The 24,409-nt window shown below is 42.5% G+C and overlaps 1 protein-coding gene across 1 annotated transcript in view; it reads left to right on the forward strand.

Moving 5' to 3' along the window:
* Nucleotides 1-24,409, forward strand: part of DCN (decorin) — a 178,851-nt gene that overhangs the window by 127,457 nt on the left and 26,985 nt on the right. Inside the window, exon 6 of the mRNA XM_077265424.1 lies at nucleotides 11,164-11,257. Within this exon, the coding sequence (XP_077121539.1) occupies nucleotides 11,164-11,257 (94 nt within the window). The remainder of the gene's footprint in view (nucleotides 1-11,163; nucleotides 11,258-24,409) is intronic.

Here is a 24,409-nt window from a genome sequence, read left to right on the forward strand (position 1 = left end):
TCCAACCTCCCGTGACGTCCCGGCTTGTGATTGGCTGCTTCGCGGTCAACCAATCACAAGCCGGGAGGCTGGACACGCGCGCATTTTAAAATGCGCGCTTGTCCAACCTCCCGTGACGTCCCGGCTTGTGATTGGTTGCTTTGCGGTCAACCAATCACAAGCTGGGAGGCTGGACACGCGCGCATTTTAAAATGCCTACATATAAACAGCATGAGCCCCATACAGCCTCCCTATATACACTACATGAGGCCCCCATAGCCTCCCCATGTGCGGCATATCACCCCCATAGCCTCCCTATGTGCGGCATGTCACCCCCATAGCCTCCCCATGTGCAGCATGTCACCCCATATCCTCCCCATGTGCAGCATGTCACCCCCATATGCAGCACCGTGTGCAGCATATTACCCCCATGTGCAGCATCATGCCCACCCAAACGTCCCATACACATGAAAAAAAAGAACACCACATACTCACCTCGGTCCCGTTCCCCGGAGCTCTGCTTCTTTCCCTGCCTCTGGTGCACTGACTCTCCACAGTACACAGCTGACATGATGAAATGATGTCATCACGTCAGCTGTTTCACACGCTTATTGGTGGAGGAAGTGTCTGGAGGCCCCTCCTCCAGCAATGTAGTCCCCTCCTCCAGCAATGTAGTCCCCTCCTCCAGCAATGTAGTCAGCACCTATGGAGACAACGGAGATAGCGAGCGGGTGGGCATGGTGCGGACCATGGGCCTCTGGTCTCCAGCCCCATGGCTGTCTCGGTCTGCGGGCCGGACTAAGACAGCCAGAGGGCCGGATGTGGCCCACGGGCCGCATTTTGCCCAGGTCTGCTCCATGCAATTTAAAGCTAGTTTACAAAAGTAATGAAACAATCTTATATACACATGTAGATAGATGATAGAAAGATATTAGATAGATATAATAGACAGAATAGATAGATGTCCTGTAGATACCGTATATAATTTCACAAACCCCCTACATACTATAAACTTGTACCCTTTTAGTGCCTTTCATGAGGCACTAAAGGGTGTTTAGCCTTGTTTAGCCTTATAAAGGAGTAAGTAAAAAAAAAGAGGAAGGGTCCCCCCTATTTTTGATATCGAGCAATCGTAAAGCAGACAGGTGTGGGCTTATATTATCAGGCTGGGAAGATCCATGGTTATTAGGCACTTTCCAGCCTAAAAATAGCAAACCACAGCTGCTCCAGAAGTGGTGCATCCCAATTCTGGCACTTTACCCAGCTCCTCCCGAATGCCGTGGTGCAGTGGTATTCACGGTAATGGTAGTTTGTTGATATCAGGTGGGATTTGTCAACCGTGGGGTTAGTAATGGAGAGGTGTCTATCCGACAAGCACATTACTAACACAGTAACAAAAATAAAAAACACACATAAAACAATGTTTTATTTGAAATAGCACTCTCTCATACTTTCACTAGTTCACCAATTTATTTAAAAAAAAGCTATGCAGGTCAACCATAGTCCTGGGAATCAGCTGTAGTCCATAAAATCTGTCATAGTCCACAAAAGGATACCTGAAAAACATAAAAAGAGAAAAATAAAGACAAGACACTGTCCTTCATTCACCAATTTATTAGAAAATAAAAAGTTCTCCAAATCCGACATCGAAAGGCTGTGGAACCTCGTTCAGAGAATGAAGCTCCATAGGCTGTAGCAACAGTCGCTGCACTCCACGAGACCCGGTGGAGACGTGGAGACAGTGGTGATGTCAGTAAGGCTATGTGCACAGGTTGCGGATTTGACGCTGTGGATCTGCAGCAGTTTTCCATGTGTTGTACAGTAACATGTAAACCTAAGGAAAACCAAATCCATAGTGCACATGCTGCAGAAAAAAAAAGCTGAAACGTAGCGTTGTTTATTCCGCAGCATGCCAATTCCTTGTGCGGATTCTGCAACGGTTTACACCTGCTCATCAATAGGAATCCGCAGGTGTAAAACCGCAGGTGGAATCTGCACAAAAACCGCGGAAAAACCATTGTAAATCCGCAGGTAATCCACAGTGCGGTTTACCTGCGGATTTTGCAAAAACAGTGCGAAAAAATCCGCACCCCAATATGCAACGTGTGCACATAGCCTAACTATTCTGCACAGAGGGCAGCATGACTCGCCAACTTTGATGAGTGGTATAGTTACTGACGTTTGCAACTATTAAAAAAATCTGTAGTGTATAAACAGCTTTAATGCTGTATTCCAAAATATGTATTTTTAGCATTCCAAGTAAAAGAATTATGTAGATTACAATGATATTTTTTTTATCCATCTTATTAACTTTCCCTAAGTTTTTCATTTGATTGGCTTTGCTACCCCATCTGAGAGCAGAGACATGAAGTGGCAGAAACCCTGACTTCAGCGATGCATTACTGGGCTGCTTACTGCAGTTTTAATAAAACTAATGTTTTATTTGCTGCAAATCTAGCAGTTCTCTAAGGGCTCATACTCACTTACGAGAAACTCGGATGATCTCGCATGTTAATACCCGGCGCTGCTGCCGGCACTCAGGAGCGGAGCGTGCAGCTGCATAGGAATACATGTAGCCGCATGCTCCGCTCCAGAGTGTCGGGTGCAGTGTCGGGTATTAACATGCGAGATCATCCGAGTTTCTCGCAAGTGAGTATGAGCCCTAAAAGGTGTTCTCTGTATAACCCACCCACATCACTGATTGACAGCTTTCTTTGTACACTGTGCATAATCAGAAAGCTGCCAATCAGTGACTACATGGCAGCAGGTTTACCAGTCCTCTATTTATTATCTCCTGCTGCTAAAATAAAGATTTTATAAAAACTACTAACCATAAAGCCCAGTTAGTGACAAATCCATTGAATCAGAGTCTCTGCCCCTATATCCCCTATATTATGCTGCTCTCAGATTAGGTGAAAAAGACCTGGGGACAGATTCCCTTTGAAAAGGGAGCAAATCATATTATATATAACATTTGTATATATTTGATACTCTAACAAACAAATTGAAATAATGATAAATGTTGAGTTTCAAAAGCACACCATTAAAAAGTAAAAAAAGATAATAACAATTTAAAGGGGATCTCTAGGACTATTAAATAGCTAAGGTCATTAAAATCAGAACCTCTGGCCATTGTGTAATTATAGAGGTCACAGAAATAGCAGAGGCGACATGGCCTTAAAACCTGACAGTCCAATTGGCCACCTGGTATATAAACACTTTAAAATGTCATGTCATATCATGCATACTGCACAATGGCATTGCAAGTCATCACCTTCAAGGAGGCAATCTCCCTATACCAATAAATGCTTTGTTTCCGCAGTCCATAGTTCCCATTGCAAAACTGTTTGAAATAAAAAATGGGTTCTGAATGTTTCACATACACTTGAGAACATATTTTATCTTCTCATGTTCATGTACTGTTACTCGCATAGACAGGTTTTTAGACAGATAATTGGTGTTCACAGACTAGCAAGGCAATCAATCACTTGGTTAATGGTGTTTTTAGAAATAGAAGTTTTAGAATATCTCAGTTATAATTACACTTTTTCGAGGTCAGGTTATAACAAGAAAATAGTTCAGTTTTTCAAGCAAAATGTATTTTTGCACTATATTTGTGCTGACTTAAAAAAAAAAAGCTGCTCTATGTTTCATAGAACACATGCACTGCTGATAGTGCCCTATAGGATATTGTTATCTTATATCCAAACTATGTCATAATGTTATTAAACCTGTTGTCCATACCAAACTTTACCTGCACGTGTAGCAAATTTCATTTTAAGCACCACTTCAGCGTTATTTTTTACTGCAGATCTGGAGTGGTGCAATCAATCTAAGTTCCCTGCCCCCCAATGTTATATTTACCAGTCGTTGTCGTCATGTTTTATCCATACCGCTCTGTTCGCCTTGTGCATTTTGTCACCTGTTGAATTGATGCAGTTTTCTCATGGCAATCATTACTCAATGCAAGTCTATGGCAGCCAGAACAAGGCTAGATGAGGCCAGAACAAGGCTTTCATAGACTTACATTGAGAGCTTGTGACTAGAGATGGGCGAACCAGAACAGTAAAGTTTGAGGTCTGTACCGAACACCTAGCGTTCAGGCTCGGACCCCAAACACGGACCCCAAACACGGACTTCTCCAAGAAGTCCGTGTTACTGTTCGGGTTCGGCAGCACAAACATCAGGTGTTTCCCATGCTGTCATCTGCATAACAGCATGAAAAACACCGGCAGCTCTGATCTGTGGTAAGATTATTACCACCAGTCAGAAAGCTGCGGTTACCACATAGCCCCCTGGTGGCATAAACTCATATGAACTCTGGGAATTTTTCTGAATATTTTCTCACACTAGAGTTCATATGAGTTTATGCCACCAGGGGGCGCAGCACCGCAAGTCAACGAAGCTGCATTCCATTCATTCCCCAGTTTTTACAGCAAGGGGCAGCTGCATTAGCAGGCTCCTGGTTGTCAAATTATTTAACCCCTTCAGATGGATTTACATCTTGGGACATGACTGTATGGTGGACAGGTATGGGATATTGTTTTTTTTATTTTTCCTTTTTTTCAGAAGATCGAGGGTCGTCAGTTGGATTGAGAGTACAATAAAGATATTAAAACCCCATGTGTTTATTTATTTCATTAAAATACTTTATTCATAATGTGTGTGTGTTTATTTAACCCTTTATTACTATTGGATTAATAATGGATAGGTGTCTTATTGACATCTCTCCATTATTAACCAGGTTTAATGTTACCTTACATTAGCAAGGTGACATTAACTCCTTATTACCCCATATCCCACCGCTACTCGGGAGTGGGAAGAGAGAGGCTAAGTGCCAGAATAGGCATATCTTACAGATGTGCCATTTCTGGGGTGGCTAGGGGCAGATGTTTTTAGCCTGGGGGGCCAATAACCATGGTCCCTCTCTAGGCTATTAATATCTGCCCTAAGTCGCTGGCATTCGCCAGTTTTTTCCTTGATTTAACCCTTTATTTTAACACCTACAGCTCCCAAATTTTACACACAGACAATTCTAACATTATTAGTGAGGAATATGTAAAAATATGAGGGATATGAAATGGTTTACTGTATGTAAACCATGTCTCATGTCCTGTCGGGTTTGGGAAGGAGATAGGAAAAGCCGGCAATTGAATTAACGGCTTTTCTGCTATCTAGCTCTGTATGAAATATATATATATATATATATATATATATATATATATATATATATATATATATACGGTATATATATGTCTCACTGACATATATTTACATATATATATATATATATATATATATATATACAGTACAGACCAAAAGTTTGGACACACCTTCTCATTTAAAGATTTTTCTATATTTTCATGACTATGAAAATTGTAAATTTACACTGAAGGCATCAAAACTATGAATTAACACATGTGGAATTATATACTTAACAAAAAAGTGTGAAACAACTGAAAATATGTCTTATATTCTAGGTTCTTCAAAGTAGCCACATTTTGTTTTAATGACTGCTTTGCACACTCTTGGCATTCTCTTGATGAGCTTCAAGAGGTAGTCACTGGAAACGGTTTTCACTTCACAGGTGTGCCCTGTCAGGTTTAATAAGTGGGATTTTTTGCCTTATAAATGTGGTTGGGACCATTAGTTGTGTTGAGCAGAAGTCTGGTGGATACACAGCTGATAGTCCTACTGAATAGACTGTTAGAATTTGTATTATGGCAAGAAAAAAGCAGCTAAGTATAGAAAAACGAGTGGCCATCATTACTTTAAGAAATGAAGGTCAGTCACTTCGAAAAATTGTGAAAACTTTGAAAGTGTCCCCAAGTGCAGTGGCAAAAACCATCAAGCGCTACAAAGAAACTGGCTCACATGAGGACCGCCCCAGGAAAGGAAGACCAAGAGTCACCTCTGCTTCTGAGGATAAGTTTATCCGAGTCACTAGCCTCAGAAATCGCAGGTTAACAGCAGCTCAGATTAAAGACCAGGTCAATGCCACACAGAGTTCTAGCAGCAGACACATCTCTACAACAACTGTAAAGAGGAGTCTTTGTGCAGCAGGCCTTCATGGTAAAATAGCTGCTAGGAAACCACTGCTAAGGACAGGCAACAAGCTGAAGAGACTTGTTTGGGCTAAAGAACACAAGGGATGGACATTAGACCAGTGGAAATCTGTGCTTTGGTCTGATGAGTCCAAATTTGAGATCTTTGGTTCCAACTACCGTGTCTTTGAGCGATGCAGAAAAGGTGAACGGATGGACTCTACATGCCTGGTTCCCACTGTGAAGCATGGAGGAGGAGGTGTGATGGTGTGGGGGTGCTTTGCTGGTGACACTGTTGGGGATTTATTTAGAATTGAAGGCATATTGAACCAGCATGGCTACCACAGCATCTTGCAGCGGCATGCTATTCCATCCGGTTTGTGTTTAGTTGGACCATTATTTATTTTTCAACAGGACAATGCCCCCAAACACACCTCCAGGCTGTGTAAGGGCTATTTGACCAAGAAGGAGAGTGATGGGGTGCTGCGCCAGATGACCTGGCCTCCACAGTCACCAGACCTGAACCCAATCGAGATGGTTTGGGGTGAGCTGGACCATAGAGTGAAGGCAAAAGAGCCAACAAGTGCTAAACATCTCTGGGAACTCCTTCAAGATTGTTGGAAGACCATTTCCGGTGACTACCTCTTGAAGCTCATCAAGAGAATGCCAAGAGTGGGCAAAGCAGTCATCAAAGCAAAAGGTGGCTACTTTGAAGAACCTAGAATATAAGACATATTTTCAGTTGTTTCACACTTTTTTGCTAAGTATATAATTCCACATGTATTAATTCATAGTTTTGATGCCTTCAGTGTGAATGTACAATTTTCATAGTCATGAAAATACAGAAAAATCTTTAAATGAGAAGGTGTGTCCAAACTTTTGGTCTGTACTGTATATATATATGTATATATATATATATATATATATATATATATATATATATATATATATATATACTGTATATATGTTTTCACAAATATTTGAGCCCATGGATCCATTCTATGTCCATTTTGCAAGCAGGTGAGATAACACACAGATAATTTTTGGATAGAAAATCGCATCCACCGCATTGAATACAGATCACTGTTCAAGAAATCTGCGTATCTTGGCTGTAAAAAAGTACCGTATTTTGATACGTTAGGTATGACCCCGGCCTTATACTCACTTTACTCCCATTCCATTTAAGCCCTGGTCCCCTGTGATTAAAAGAAAATAATAAACAACAACAATGCACACCTAACTCCCATTCCATTGAAGCCCTCGTATCCTGTAAAAAAGCGAAAAAAAAACCCAATATATCTCACCTGTCTGACATGCTGTTCCATGCCATAATACATGTCTGCGATAATTGGTTTTCAACCTGGATGGTGCCAAGATGCCCCCGTCCAGGTTGAAAACCACAGGACAATGAGCTTCTGCAAGCGCAGCGTCAGTGACTAGCGATGACCTCATCGAGGCTGCCTTCCCAGCTCACTTCAGTGTAAGCCAGGCCAATGAACTGCATTGACTTCAGTGAGATCACTGGTAGCACCATGAGAAAAGGTCTCACGGGGCAGTGCTGATAACAGTGAGTTCACCGCAGTTCACCATGAGAAATTTTTTATGGTGAACTGCAATGAACTCACTTAGCAAGCATAGGCGATGGGAGTAGTAGTCTCTCATCAGCCATCGGCTCTTTGACCGGAGGTAATCTTTTTACCTCCGGTCACAGTTGCTGGCTCACACTGTCATCTCACAGCATGAAAACCTGCCGGACCGGAACATCCATGGGTTTGCCCATCTCTAGAGATGAATAGTAGAGCTGGACTATCAGACGGTTGCCTCTGTAATTGCAGTAACATCCATCCCATGGTTAATAATTTTTATAGAGCATCAGAGGCAGTGGGGTGGCTATAGGGAGAAAGTGGGCAACTGTTTCCCAGAGCAACCACATGTGGCAATTTTCCTTATCAAGGTTTAAAGGGAACCTGTCACCTGAATTTGGCGGGCGTGTACTCCGGAGGACAGAGAATGAACTTCAATCCAATATTGCGGCCAGCATGCAGCCAGCGGGCAAGGAAAGGGTGAATCAAACACCCGAAAACCCCACCCATATGACCCAAAACTGGTCCCGCCAAATTCAGGTGACAGGTTCCCTTTAAGTATCCCTTTATTTGCTGGTGTATTCCTATTTTCACGCACCCCTTCCTGCATAAAAAATGGTTTACAGTTCATTGGTTTTTTTGTCCTCCTCCTACACAGAGTCATCATGTGGCCCTCATTCAATTTTTAGAGGGCCATCAGAGGAAGTGGGGTGTCCAGAGGGAGAAGGTGGCCAATTATTGTGCCCATTTCCGCAAGTCAGCTTCAGCTGCTGCTCACGGACTGATTTGCAGCCTGTCACACCCTGGAACTCAACATTAAATATGTTCTTGGCAAGGCTTTATGAGCAGCAGTGGGCAGTAGTTGAATACCAGCTTCAATACGCCCATTGGTATTCCACTTATCCTCTGCACATAACAAGTGATGAGTGGCCATGGATGTAAGATATCGGTGAAGAATCAACCAAGATGGTGAGTGGTGATGTCGCCATAATCAGTGTAAACATCCCACTTTTGTGTTTACTCAGTGTCTGCTCAAAATTAAAGACCAGGAGAGATGTGGACCAGGAGAGCTGGAAAAAGAAAGTACACATGGTACTATATGCTTGCCAATACCTTATCCAGGATGAAGGTGTGGCTGTATGCAGCCCTGCATCTGTCGTTGCATATTCGCAAGCACTATCAGCAACCACATGCACTTCCTTGCCCCAGTGTAGTGTTCAGCTGTCCCTACCCAGGCCTTGAAACCCACAGAAAATACCAGCCAGCCACCCATCCAACCATAGGCCCAAACACTAAATGGGAATATATACAGACTGCTTGCCATGGAAATCTTTCAATCTTTCAGTTAAGGCTCGTAGACACTTTGGGTTTCTGCAACCTCATGGCATCATATGTACCTGGGTATTCGGTCCTCATCCAACACAATTTTTCATGGTGTTTCATCCCCACTAATAAGTGTCTCATAACAGAATCAGTACCTTACCAGTGCAGTTACTGTGAATGACGATCTAACACTGATAGCAACACCGCAGAAGAAATGCTAGCACAGGTTTCCAGTATCCATTGTTTCAGATGCTGCACATCTGGTATCTTCACAGCATAGACAATTGCCTTCAGATGACTCCAAAGATAAAAGTCTAAGAGGGTCAGATCGGGAGACCTTGGTGGCCTGGAAAGTGGATTGGTCATCGTGGGCCAGTTGAATGGTCACCAAGGTCTCCCAATCTGACCTCTTACACTTTTATCTTCGGGGTCATCTGAAGGCAATTGTCTATGCTGTGCAGATGCGAGATGTGCAGCATCGGAAACAACAGATACTGGAAGCCTGTGCTAGCATTTCTTCTGTGGTGTTGCTATCAGTGTGTCAATAGTGGGAGAAGAGGGTTGCATTGACAATCCAACACAATGGGCAGCACTTTGAACACATTTTATAAGTGGTCATAAACTTGTAAGGAACTCATGAAGGAATAAAGTTATGTTAAAACCAAGTACACCATTGTTTTTCTTGTGAAATTCTCAATAAGTTTGATGTGTCATATGACCCTCTTCCCATTGAAAAAATAAAGTTGGATCCAAAATGGCCACCATGGTCACCACCCAACCTGAAAAGTTTCCCCCATTCCATATACTAATGTGCCACAAACAGGAAGTTGATATCACCAACCATTCCCATTTTTTAGGTGTATCCATATAAATGGCCCACCCTGTATATTTCTAAACTATTTAATAAATAAGGCATTTTAAAGCTTCAATTCTAGTGTGGGGTTTTTTCTTGTTGGCTATATGTTAGTTAATAGATGCATCAAGGAGACTAAAGGCCCCCATACACATAAGATTAACATTGGCTGAACTTGCTGATATAGACGAGTTTGGGTAAACCTCTAATGTGTAAGTATCCTACAAATCTGATTTCTGTCTGATAATCTTTTTGCTATGTAAGACATAAACTGCCGCTATAGACTCTCTAAGGCCGGGGTCACACTTGTGAGTGCAATGCGAGAAACTCGTGCATCAATACCCGGCACTGCCGCCTGGCACTCAGGACCTGAGTGTCCAGCTGCATAGAAATACATACAGCCGCACACTCCGGTCCCAAGTGCAGGTGGCAGTGCCGGGTATTGATGCGAGAGATTCACGCAAGTTTCTCGCATTGCACTCGCAAGTGTGACCCCGGCCTTATATTGAACTCATTAGCATTCAGTTGCATAGGAATGATGGGCGAAATAGTCACTGACCAAATGATCATCTGACAGTTATGTAAAGTGATAACTACTCTTATGTAAAGTGATAACTGCTCTTAATGTCACATTCGAGTAGTCCAATATTTGTTTGCTCTGCCTATGTGTACAGTAAAAAAAAAATTTCAGATTTTAAAAACATTATTTGCTTAAAGGAAATCTATCACCAGGTTTTTCAGAACTCATCTGAGAGCAGCATAATTTAGAGTAAGAAATCCTGATTCCAGCAAAGTATCACTTAGTTTACTGGATGCAGAAGTTGTGATACAATCAGAGTTTTTAGAGCTAGCAATGCAGAGGACGTAAGAAAGTGACTCCACCCCCACATCCCTGATTAGCAGCTTTCTATGTACATTGTATATTGACAGTAAGCTGCTAATCAGTGCTGGGGCATGCTTGGACCAGGATGCATGTGCAAACAAGTCAGAGAGTGATAATCTCCTGCTGATAAAACACTCCTTATAATAAAACAAAAGCACACAGCCTAATAAGTGACACATCCTTTGAAATGTATTTCTCATACCCTGCCTCATGCTGTCCTCAGTTTATATAGTAAAAAACAGCTAAAAGGTTCCTTTTACACAACAGTCGTAGTTCTTGCTCACTTTAACTAATAGAAGGCAGTTGTATGATCAAAATTCTCTATTTAGTAAAACAAACAGGACCTCTCGACCATATTCTTTCTCTGAAAACAATGTCTACCCAGTGATATTTTGCTTCTGTCCCATAAAAAATAGCATTTCATGCACTTCATATAAATTCAAATGTTGCATAGAGGAGCTGCATTAGAATGATTTTTATATTTATTTATTTTTCTAGGTTTGCCAACTTCTCTTACTGAGCTTCACCTTGATGGAAACAAAATCGCCAAAGTTGATTCTGAAAGCCTAAATGGACTGAACAATCTAGCTAAGTAAGTAGACATAATTATTCAGTTAGGAAATGTAGGAATTTTTTTCTGAACATCTTAGAATCTATCGAGAGTACAATGGAGTAGAAGGCTTCTTCCTCACACAAACCCAAAGCATTAAACCGATATGTTCTTGTCGATCACATTTTCTACCGTGGATTTGGTGACAAATCCATGACAAATCCACAACAAAGTCAGGATGTACAGTAGATGCAGATTTTTCTGTTGATTTTACCCTTTTACAAAGAATTAAGTAGAGTGAATCCGAAGTGAAAATTTACGCATGGGTGAAAATGTATACGTATTTTCATGCAAATTTTTTTCTGCAATGTATAAAATGGGTGAGGGTGTGGGAGGGTGATTGGGGGATACATCTACTGAAAAATAGACGTGGGAAAAGCAAACAGAATAATAAATATATATTACTAAGACTTTACAATCTGATTCTTTGAAGCCAGTGCTTACCAGAACTAATTAACAAACATTGATGCTTTGTCATTATTAAAGTAACTTTGGTCCTGATTGATCTTACTTTTCTTAATTTCTTATAAAATATAATTCGTTCTCACATGCCAATATGTGACTATCAAAATGCAAGGTTTATTTGTCACTATACAGTAGCACTGTCCAGACCATTCCATATAGCTGACTAATGAAAACGTTAGATGTAAAGACCTCATTAAGCGCATCCCTCTGAGGCCAATTTTTAGTTATGCACTTTCATTTTTTCCTCCCCTTCTTCCAAGAGCCATGACTTCTTAAGAATCTTTATTTTTCCGCTGACCTAACCTCATGAGAGCTTGTTTTTTTCTCGTAGTTTTGAATTAAACCTTTCGTTTTACCATACAATGTACTGGAAAAAAATTCAAGTGCAGTAAAATGGTGACAAAATACATGATCCATGAATCTTATGGGTTTTCACTTTTAGAATGAACAGGCATTGGTCATAGCTTGGCTCCGAATACTGCTGATAAAGGAGGATACCAGCTGTGTAATACAGCCAGCACCTGTCATAAGTGGAGAAGGCTCAGTTCCAGAACCGGTCCCATGCAATCACCCCCACTAAATGAAGTAATTGCACATTATGTGCAAAGAGATTAAGGACATTTTATCAATAGTGTTAAGAATAACATTTGTAAAGAAAGTTAAGTGTTTAATGTAAAGGTTTTCAGCACTTTTTCCTGTGGTAAATCAAACTAGTTCAGCCAGTCTCTGGCACCAGACAGAAACAGAGATCTCAATTTTAATTTATTTTCCATACAAGAGGAGGCCCCATGCTATCACATCCGGAGGGTGGTGACGTCCCGATTGGGGGCAGGCTTTGCAGCACTGAGAATCTCTCGTCCCCAAGCGATGCTCCATACAAAACAAGCCCCATATAATGCTCCATAAAGTTCATGATGGGCCCCATAAGATGCTCTATAATAAAATATGCCCCATATAATGCTCCGTAAAGTTTATGATGGGCCCCATTAGATGTTTCATACAAAAATATGCCCCATATAATGCTGCACAAAGGTTAATTATGGCCCCATAAGATGCTCCATAGCAACATTTGCCCCATATAATGCTCCACAAAAGGTTGATTATGGCCCCATAAGATGTTCCATAGAAGCATGTGCCCCATATGCTGCTGCGATAAAAAAAAAAATTACATACTCACCTCTTGTCCTGAGCAAGCCCACCGGCACCTGCGATATTCACCTGTCCCCGTTACACTGCCGGGAACTGCTCTGTCTTCCGCGTCCTCTGCAGTGACTGTTTGTTCAGGCAGAGGGCGGCGTGCACACTAAACACGTCATCGCGCCCTCTGACCTGAACGTCACAGGCAGAGGACGAGGAAGAAGGAGTGGTGCACTGCGGTGGAACGGGGACAGGTGAATATCGCACAATGCTCACCCTCCCCCGTTATACTTACCTGCTCCCAGCGCGGTCCCTGCTTCTCACTGACAGATGGTCTCCGGGCGCTGGAAGCTTCTTCCTATGTTCAGCGGTCACATTGTACCATTCATTACAGTAATGAATATGCGGCTCCACCCCTATGGGAGTGGAGTCGCGTCCATATTCATTACTTTAATGAGCAGTACAATGTGACTGCTGGACACAGGAAGAAGCTGCCGGCACCGAAGAAGCAGGGACATTCAGACGCGTCGGGAGCAGGTGAGTATGATATGACCCGCTGGTGGTGCTGCGCAAGGGCCTGATACCAACAGCGGGTGCCATATTGGAATACCCATCACTTGGGTATTCCAATATGGTGGTCGGCTACTTCTGGCACGGTGGATTGTGGTAGCGACACAATCGCCGGAATCTGTGACAGAGCCGATTGGCAATTATATATTACATGCCGCTTTGTTTGTAATGTAAGTACAAATCCTGTCCCAGTCTTCTTAGGCATGACCATTCACTAAGCCCCTTTTTAGAAGCCACACCCCTTAAAGGCAACTCCATGTTACCATGGAACACTGCTTACATAATGTTGCTTGAAAGTTTGTGAATAGTGATGAGCGAATACATTCGACACTACTCGTTACTCGCAGGAATAGTATGCTATTCGGGCTATTCATTACTCAGTAAGAAATTTGGTATTCGCCTCTGTATATTCGGGTTACCTGCTCAGCATGTTTGGCGCTATTTTTGCTTGCCAATCATAATAGTGCTGGCACCATCTTTGGTGTGGTATTACTGTGATTGGCTGCCCAAACTCCGCTTCTGGTCAGCAGTGAAATCATCCCCACCGGTCAGAGAGCCACGGTTCCCATGCTAACAAAAGACAGCGTGAGCACGCAGCTGTGATTGGAGGTATAAAGTTTACCTCCAGTCACTGGTGTCAGCTGACATGACTACAGCTCCTGCTGCGCAGTCAATAAATAATTAAAAAAAACCCTGGCTTGTGTTCCCCTGTATTTTTGATAACTAGCCAGGCAAGACTCTGCTGGGGACTGCAACCCTCAGCGGTCAGCCTAAGCAAGGCTGGTTATCAAGAATAGAAGGGTCCCAGCGCTGTATTTTTTAATTATTTAAATAAATAATTGAAAAAAAATGGCATGGGGTCCCCCCACTTTTAACAACCATCCTTGCTAAAACAGACAACTGAGGGCTAGTATTCTCAGGCTGGTAAGGGACCATGGATATTGCCCCACACCCTAAAAATAGAAGCCGCCCAGAAAAAGCACATGTATTAGATGCACCAATTCTGTCCCTTTGCTCTGCTCTTCCCACTTGCCCTGTAGTGGTGGCATGTGGGGTTCACATTTGTGGGGTTGTTGTCACCTTTGTATTGTCAGGTGACATCAAGCCCACAGCTTAGTAATGGTGAAGTGTCTATAAGACACCTCTCCATTACTAATCTTATATTTATATGGTAAATAAAGACACAGCAAGAATAAAGTCCTTTATTAGAAATAAAACAAAACACACTTTTCCATTTTTATTTAAAAATAAGCACAGTTATACTCGCCTTATGCCTAATTCCACTGAATCCCTCATCTCCTGTATGAAAACAAAAAAAAAACCAATATCCTTTACCTATCCATCATTCTGTCCCACGCTGTTATCCATGTCTGGGGGATAAACAGTTTTCAACCTAGAAAGTGTCAAGATGCGACCGTCCAGGCTGAGAATCTCTGGTGAATGAGCTGCTGCGAGCGTAGCCTCAATTACTAGTGGTGATGTCATCTAGGTTACCTCCAGTCAATGAGGTTGCATTTTCAGCCAGTCTGAACTGTGGTGACCTAAGCACCATGAGAAAAAGCCAGTGGTGAGGTCACCGCAGAATTTCTGTGGTGAAGTCACTGAGCTTTAACTTCGATGACCCCATCATTGGCTTCATTTGTTTTTGGGGAGGTCCCTTATTTTAATAGCCAGTAAAGGCTAAGTATACAGCTGTGAGCTAATATTAATAGCCTGGGAAGCTCCATAGGTATTACCCCCTTCCCAGGCTGTAAACATCTACCCAGAGCTGTCAGTTTTCCGTTTTGCTGGTTAAGAAAATTATGCGGGAGTCCACGCCATTATTTTCAGAAAAATAATGTTTTAATAATTAAATACATGTACAATAAGCTGCACATGCAATGTACTAATTGTACACTCACCGGCCACTTTATTAGGTACACCTGTCCAACTTCTTGTTAACACTTAATTTCTAATCAGCCAATCACATGGCGGCAACTCAGTGCATTTAGGCATGTAGACATGGTCAAGACAATCTCCTGCAGTTCAAACCGAGCATCAGTATGGGGAAGAAAGGTGATTTGAGTGCCTTTGAACGTGGCATGGTTGTTGGTGCCAGAAGGGCTGGTCTGAGTATTTCAGAAACTGCTGATCTACTGGGATTTTCACGCACAACCATCTCTAGGGTTTACAGAGAATGGTCCGAAAAAGAAAAAAAATCCAGTGAGCGGAAGTTCTGTGGGCGGAAATGCCTTGTTGATGCCAGAGGTCAGAGGAGAATGGGCAGACTGGTTCGAGCTGATAGAAAGGCAACAGTGACTCAAATCGCCACCCGTTACAACCAAGGTAGGCCTAAGAGCATCTCTGAACGCACAGTGCGTCGAACTTTGAGGCAGATGGGCTACAGCAGCAGAAGACCACACCGGGTACCACTCCTTTCAGCTAAGAACAGGAAACTGAGGCTACAATTTGTACAAGCTCATCGAAATTGGACAGTAGAAGATTGGAAAAACGTTGCTTGGTCTGATGAGTCTCGATTTCTGCTGCGACATTCGGATGGTAGGGTCAGAATTTGGCGTAAACAACATGAAAGCATGGATCCATCCTGCCTTGTATGGAGCATCTTTGGGATGTGCAGCCGACAAATCTGCGGCAACTGTGTGATGCCATCATGTCAATATGGACCAAAATCTCTGAGGAATGCTTCCAGCACCTTGTTGAATCTATGCCACGAAGAATTGAGGCAGTTCTGAAGGCAAAAGGGGGTCCAACCCGTTACTAGCATGGTGTACCTAATAAAGTGGCCGGTGAGTGTATATGTGACTGACTTCTGCATATCTATAAATCTATGTTTATATACTGAGTGTAATCCATCTAATCTATCATTTTGGCTTCTGCTGTGATTTTTCAGTACGTGGCTGCTGAATTGCTAGCTTTTCTTAGATAGATAGATGTAATATACACTGTTCAAAAAAAATAAAGGGAACACTCAAATAACACATCCCAGATCTGAGTGAATAAAATATTCTCATTGAATACTTTGTTCTGTACAAAGGTGAATGTGCTGACAACAAAATCACATAAAAATCATCAATGAAAATAAAATGTATTAACGAATGGAGGCCTGGATTTGGAACGATACTCAAAATCAAAGTGGAAAATCAAATTACAGGCTGATCCAACTTCTGTGGAAATGCCTCAAAACAAGGAAATGATGCTCAGTAGTGTGTGTGTGGCCTGCAGATGATCTCCTAAGGGATCTCCTCCTAGACCTGGACTAAAGCATCCACCAACTCCTGGACAGTCTGTGGTGCAATGTGACGTTGGTGGATGGTGCGAGACATGATGTCTCAGGTGAGTTCAATTGGATTCAGGTCTGGGGAATGAGCGGGCCAGTCCATAGCTTCAATGCCTTCATCTTGCAGGAACTGCTGATACCCTCCAGCCAGAAAGCATTTAGGGAATTAAAGGAAGTAGGTAGTGAGGAGTAGTGTTGAGCGATACCGTCCGATACTTGAAAGTATCGGTATCGGAAAGTATCGGCCGATACCGGCAAAATATCGGATCCAATCCGATACCGATACCCGATACCAATACAAGTCAATGGGACTCAGGTATCGGACGGTATTCCTGATGGTTCCCAGGGTCTGAAGGAGAGGAAACTCTCCTTCAGGCCCTGGGAACCATATAAATGTGTAAAATAAAGAATTAAAATAAAAAATATCGCTATACTCACCTGTCCGACGCAGCCGGGACCTCGGCGATTGTAAGCGGCAGCGTTGTTTCTTTAAAATTCGCGCTTTTACTTGCTTACGTGAATTCCCGGCTTCTGATTGGTCAGGGCGGCCATGTTGCCGGGACTCGGACCAATCACAGCAAGCCGTGACGAAATTACGTCACGGCTTGCTGTGATTGGTCCGCGTCCCGGCAATATGGCGCCGTGACCAATCACAAGCCGTGACGTCACGGGAGGCTGGACACGCGCGCTTTTCAAAATAAGCGCGTGTCCAGCCTCCCGTGACGTCACGGCTTGTGATTGGTTAATGGCGGCCATGTTCCTGGGACGCGGACCAATCACAGCAAGCCGTGACGTAATTTCGTCACGGCTTGCTGTGATTGGTCCGCATCCCGGCAATATGGCGCCGTGACCAATCACAAGCCGTGACGTCACGGGAGGCTGGACACGCGCGCTTTTCAAAATAAGCGCGTGTCCAGCCTCCCGTGACGTCACGGCTTGTGATTGGTTAATGGCGGCCATGTTGCCGGGACGCGGACCAATCACAGCAAGCCGTGACGTAATTTCGTCACGGCTTGCTGTGATTGGTCCGCGTCCCGGCAACATGGCCGCCCTGACCAATCAGAAGCCGGGAATTCACGTAAGCATGTAAAAGCGCGAATTTTAAAGAAACAACGCTGCCGCTTACAATCGCCGAGGTCCCGGCTGCGTCGGACAGGTGAGTATAGCGATATTTTTTATTTTAATTCTTTCTTTTACACCTTTTTACATTAATGTTGTTTCGATACCGATATCCGATATTACAAAAATATCGGATCTCGGTATCGGAAATTCCGATACAGCAAGTATCGGCCGATACCCGATACTTGCAGCATCGGAATGCTCAACACTAGTGAGGAGGCATTAAATAAATACAAAAAATTAAATAAATTCTGTAAAAAGCAAATCAATGCAGCAAAGATTGAGACAGAGAGACTCATTGCTAGAGAGAGCAAAAATAACCCCAAAATATTCTTTAACTACATAAATAGTAAGAAACTAAAAAATGATAGTGTTGGCCCCCTTAAAAATAGTCTGGGTGAAATGGTGGATGAGGATGAGGAAAAAGCCAATATGCTAAATGACTTTTTTTCATCAGTATTTACAAAAGAAAATCCCATGGCAGCCAATATGACTAGTGATAAAAATTCCCAATTAAATGTTACCTGCTTAACCCAGCAGCGGCGTCTAAAAATCACAAAAATTGACAAATCTCCGTGCCCGGATGGGATACACCCCCGAGTACTGCAGGAATTAAGTACAGTCATTGATAGACCATTATTTTTAATCTTTAAAGAGTCCATAATAACAGGGTCTGTACCACAGGACTGGCGTATAGCAAATGTGGTGCCAATATTCAAAAGGGGACAAAAACTGAACTCGGAAATTATAGGCCAGTAAGCTTAACCTCTACTGTGGGTAAAATCCTGGAGGGCATTCTAAGGGATGCTATACTGGAGTATCTGAAGAGGAATAACCTCATGACCCAGTATCAGCACGGGTTTACTAGGGACCGATCATGTCAGACTAATTTGATCAGCTTCTATGAAGAGGTAAGTTCCGGACTGGACCAAGGGAACCCAGTAGATGTAGTGTATATGGACTTTTCAAAAGCTTTTGATACGGTGCCACACAAAAGGTTGATACATAAAATGAGAATAATGGGGATAGGGGAAAATATGTGCAAGTAGGTTGAGAGCTGGCTCAGGGATAGGAAACAAAGGGTGGTTATTAATGGCATACACTCGGACTGGGTCGCGGTTAGTAGTGGGGTACCACAGGGGTCAGTATTGGGCCCTCTTCTTTTTAACATATTTATTAATGACCTTGTAGGGGGCATTCAGAGTAGAATTTCAATATTTGCAGATGACACTAAACTCTGCAGGGTAATCAATACAGAGGAGGACAATTTTATATTACAGGATGATTTGTGTAAACTAGAAGCTTGGGCTGAAAAATGGCAAATGAGCTTTAATGGGGATAAATGTAAGGTCATGCACTTGGGTAGAAGTAATATGATGTATAACTATGTGCTTAATTCTAAAATTCTGGGCAAAACCGTCAATGAAAAAGACCTGGGTGTATGGGTGGAGGACAAACTCATATTCAGTGGCCAGTGTCAGGCAGCTGCTTCTAAGGCAAATAAAATAATGGGATGCATTAAAAGAGGCATAGATGCTCATGAGGAGAACATAATTTTACCTCTATATAAGTCACTAGTGTGACCACACTTAGAATACTGTGCACAGTTCTGGTCTCCGGTGTATAAGAAAGACATAGCTGAACTGGAGCGGGTGCAGAGAAGAGCGGCCAAGGTTATTAGAGGACTGGGGGGTCTGCAATACCAAGATAGGTTATTACACTTGGGGCTATTTAGTTTGGAAAAACGAAGGCTAAGGGGTGATCTTATGTTAATGTATAAATATATGAGGGGACAGTACAAAGACCTTTCTGATGATCTTTTTAATCATAGACCAGAGACAGGGACAAGGGGGCATCCTCTACGTCTGGAGGAAAAAAGGTTTAAGCATAATAACAGACGCGGATTCTTTACTGTAAGAGCAGTGAGACTATGGAACTCTCTGCCGTATGATGTTGTAATGAGTGATTCATTACTTAAATTTAAGAGGGGACTGGATACGTTTCTTGAAAAGTATAATGTTACAGGGTATATACACTAGATTCCTTGATAAGGCGTTGATCCAGGGAACTAGTCTGATTGCCGTATGTGGGGTCGGGAAGGAATTTTTTTCCCCATGGTGGAGCTTACTGTTTGCCACATGGGGTTTTTTTGCCTTCCCCTGGATCAACATGTTAGGGCATGTTAGGTTAGGCTATGGGTTGAACTAGATGGACTTAAAGTCTTCCTTCAACCTTAATAACTATGTAACTATGTAACATGAGGTCTGGCATTGTCCTGCATTAGTAGGAACCCAAGACCAACTGCACCAGCATATGGTCTCACAAGGGGTACCCTATACCATTACTCACAAACTGCCAAACCATCATGCTGAAGGATGTTGCAGGCAGCAGAAAGCTCTCCATGGCATCTCCAGACTCTGTCACGTCTGTCACATGTGCTCAGTGTGAACCTGCTTTCATCTGTAAACAGCACAGGGCGCCAGTGGCAAATTTGCCAATCCTAGTGTTCTGTGGCAAATGCAAAGCATCCTGTGTTGGGCTGTGAGCGCAACCCCCATCTGTGGACATCAGTCACTCAGACCATTCTCATGGAGTCAGTTTCTAACCATTTGTACAGACACATGCACATTTGTGGCCTGCTGGAGGTCATTTTGCAGGGCATTGTCAGTGCTCCTCCTGGTCCTCCTTGCTCAAAGGCCGAGGTAGCGGTCCTGCTGCTGGGTTGTTGCCCTCCTATGGCCCCCTCCACTTCTCATGGTGTACTGGCCTGTCTCCTGGTAGCGCCTCAAGCCTCTGGACATTGCGCTGACAGACACAGCAAACCTTCTTGACACAGCTCGCATTGATGTGCTATCCTGGATGAGCTGCACTACCTGAGCCACTTGTGTGGGTTGTAAAGTCCGTCTCATACTACCACGAGTGTGAAAGCACAACCAACTTTCAAAAGTGACCAAAACATCAGCCAGAAAGCATTGGTACTGAGATATGATCTGTGGTCCCCACCTGCAGAACCACTCGTTTATTGAGTGTGGTACTGAGATGTGATCTGTGGTCCCCACCTGCAGAACCACTCGTTTATTGAGTGTGTCTTGATAATTGCCATTAATATCCATCTGCTGTCTATTCCATTTGCACAGCAGCATGTGAAATTGATTGTCAAACAGTGTTGCTTCCTAAGGGGACAGTTTGATTTCACAGAAGTTTGATTTACTTGGAGTTATATTCTGTTGCTTAAGTGTTCCCTTTATTTTTTGGAGCAGTGTATATACACATATATTTGTGTGTGTCACTGACATCTATATATCTATCTATTCTATGTGTATATATCTATTCTATCTAGTCTATCCCAAAAATATTCGGCTTTCCCATTGACTTGCATTGGATCTGTTATTCGATTTTTCCGAATCCGAATATTTCACTATTCACTCATCACTTTTTGTGAAACTTTCAGAAATTTTCCATATTTCTGCATAAATTCGATGTAAAACTATAACCAAATGAGTCAAAAACATTAGATTTTGTCATTTTTTTCATTGAGAAAGATGATGCAATATAACATGCTTTTAAGTGGCAGATGATCAAGAGTCTTTAGAATTAGGAGATAATTTGAAGGTGAAATTAAAGCTTTTTGGTTGCAATTAATAGGATGACAATCAGGTGTGAGTGGGCAACCTGGTTTATTTAAAAAACAAGAATCTATCTGATCATCACTAGGGATGGGCGAACCTGAATGGTGACGTTCGTGCGCCAAACCAAACACCTAGTGCCCGTGCATGGACCTGAATAAGTATTTCTCCCTGAAGTCCATGTTACTGGAGCCCAAACATCTAATAATATTTCCCATGCTGTCATCTGTGTGACAGCATGAGAAACATTGGATTCTGTAACATCTGTCAGAGCACTGCTGCTGGCACGCTGTCATACAGATGACCGGTGGTTAGCTGATAGCAGCAAGAGCAGGCATTTGATGATGAGAGTATTTACATCAGCCGGCACTTGTGCAATAAATAAATAGATACAATTTTTGAAAAATGGTGTGCAGTTTCCTGTATTTTTCCTAAAGGGCATAGACAAAACTGACAGCTGCAAGCTGCAGCCCTCATGTGTCAGCATTATCTTGGCTGGTTATCAAAATAGATGGGTCCTCAAGCTGTATTTTTTTAAGTATTTAAATAAACTATTTAAAAAAACAGCGTGGGGTTCCCCCATTTTTTATAACCAGCCAGGCTAAAGCAGACACCTGGGGGCTGTCATTCTCAGACTCTGAAGGGACCATGGCTATTGGCTCTCCCCACCCTAAAAGTATCAATCGGCCGCTACTCAAGAAAAGTTGCATGTCTTAGACGAGTCAATTCTGACTCTTTGACCGGCACTCCCCACTTACCCTGGTGGGGTGGCAAGTGGGGTAATATTTGTGGGGTTGATGTCAGCTTTGGTGATGAAGAGGCATCTATAAGATATCCACATTTCTGACTACATTGCCAAATGTAATAAAAACACTGGCACAGAGAAAAGTCTTACATTTGAAATAAAAATACAGACTCCTTTGATTAAAAAAAAAAACACTCCCTACCTTCTTTCACCTATTTGTTATTTTAAAATAAAAAATAGTAAAACACCATATTCTGCACCTGTCAGATGATAAATCATATGTCCAACGACATGCTCCAACTCTGCCATGCAATCCAGATGTAGCAGAATTGGGCTCTTCATGGGACAAATGGATTATCGGCGGACAGTTGAAGAATATGGTGCTTTATTATTTTAAATTTTACAGTATTAAATGGGTAAAAGAGGGCAGGGAGCATTTTTTCTCTGTGTTTATTTCAATTGAAAGACTGTGTGTGTGTGTATATGTATTTTATTTTTACTGCGAAGTTATTAACTGGGGCGAGTTATAGACATCTCTCATTTGATGTCAACTGACATTACAAAGCTCACATCAACCGCACAAATATTACCTCACTTGTCACCGCCCCAGGGCAAGTGGGAAGAGCAGGGCTAAGAGCCAGAATCGGCATATCTTATGGTTGCACCATTTCTTGGGTGGCTGAGGGCTTATGTTCTTAATCTGTGAGGGGGGGCAATATCAATGGCTTATTCCTAGGCTATTAATATCAGTCGCTGTATTTTTAGCCTTTGCGGGTTAGTAAATACAGGGCAGACCACACATCATTTTTTGGGGGGGAGTCTCTCTTATTATAACCAGTAAAGGCTAAGCAAACCCTGCCATTTTTTTAAAATTTGTTTATTAGCTAGAACAGTAAAATACACATCCAAGGTAACCTAAGTTCACATCCTCCAGGTTTTCCAACAGCTGGAAACTAAAGTGACCTTAAAATTTCCCTTAAAGCTTGTCATGAGGTTTCCAGATCTCACAGCTGTGAGTGATCTGGTAGCTGCAAACTCTGGTTAAGGTTACCTGAGTTCACATCCACTGAGTCTCACGGTAGCTCGAGTGGCAGACTGAGGAATGTCAGAGTGCCGAGTGTCAGACTCGCGGTCTTTTATCAGTCCGGCACTGTCACATGCAAAGCAAGAGAAACAGCTGCTATGAACTCAGGTGACCTTACTGTATTTGTAAAAAAATAGATAAAAAAATAAATTAAAAAAACGGTTTGGGGTCTCCCGTAATTTTCATAACCAGCTGAGGGTAAGCTTACGGCTGGGGGCTGATGTTAATTTTCAGGGAAGTGGCCAATAGCCATAAAGATTACCAGGCTATTTATATCAGCTCACAGTTGTTTGCTTAGCCTTTACTGGTTATTATAGGGGAAACTCCCCAGAAAAATGACATGGGTTCCCCTATATATTCAATAAACAGCAAAGGCTAAACAGACAGCTGTGGGATGATATTAATAGCATAGGAAAAAGGGCCATGGATATTAAACCCTTCCCAGACTAAGAACATCAGCTCTCAGCCACCCCAGAAATGGTGCATCCATAACATATGCCAATTCTGCACCTTAGCCTCCATTCTTCCTATTTACTCTGGTGCGGTGGCAAGTGGGGTAATTATTTTGGGGATGATTTCAGCTGTTTTTTGGCCGCTGACATAAAGCCCAGGGTTTAGTAATGAAGAGGCGTCTATAGGACGACCTCATTACTATCCTCTTAGTCATGTTGAAATAAAGACACAGCCAAAGTAAAGTTTTTTTATTTGAAATAAAACTCCCCAACCCTTTTACCCATTTATTTACAAAAACTAAAATAAAAAAATGCATATTCCTCACCTGTCAACAATAATCCATTTGTCCCACAAACTGCCAATCAGCTACATCTAGATTCCATGGCTGAGTGGTAGCATGATGTACCGCCCAACCATGAATACAGGAAATACTGAGTTGAGACTGAGATCTCAGCTGCAGCACCAATTGATGATGACAATAAGGTGAGCGGAGTTCTTAGTCGACAAAATCTGGTGTTGTCACTGACGTCAGTGCTGGCTGCATTAGAACTTAATAATGAGAGCTGACATCAGTGAGGTCACCGGAGTTCATCAACTATGATCTCTGCTTACCTTATTGACATCACTGCTCAGTGCTGCAGCTGAGTTCTCTGGCTCA

Source organism: Ranitomeya variabilis, chromosome 5 (genome assembly GCF_051348905.1).
Source record: "Ranitomeya variabilis isolate aRanVar5 chromosome 5, aRanVar5.hap1, whole genome shotgun sequence".
Lineage (NCBI taxonomy): Eukaryota > Metazoa > Chordata > Amphibia > Anura > Dendrobatidae > Ranitomeya > Ranitomeya variabilis.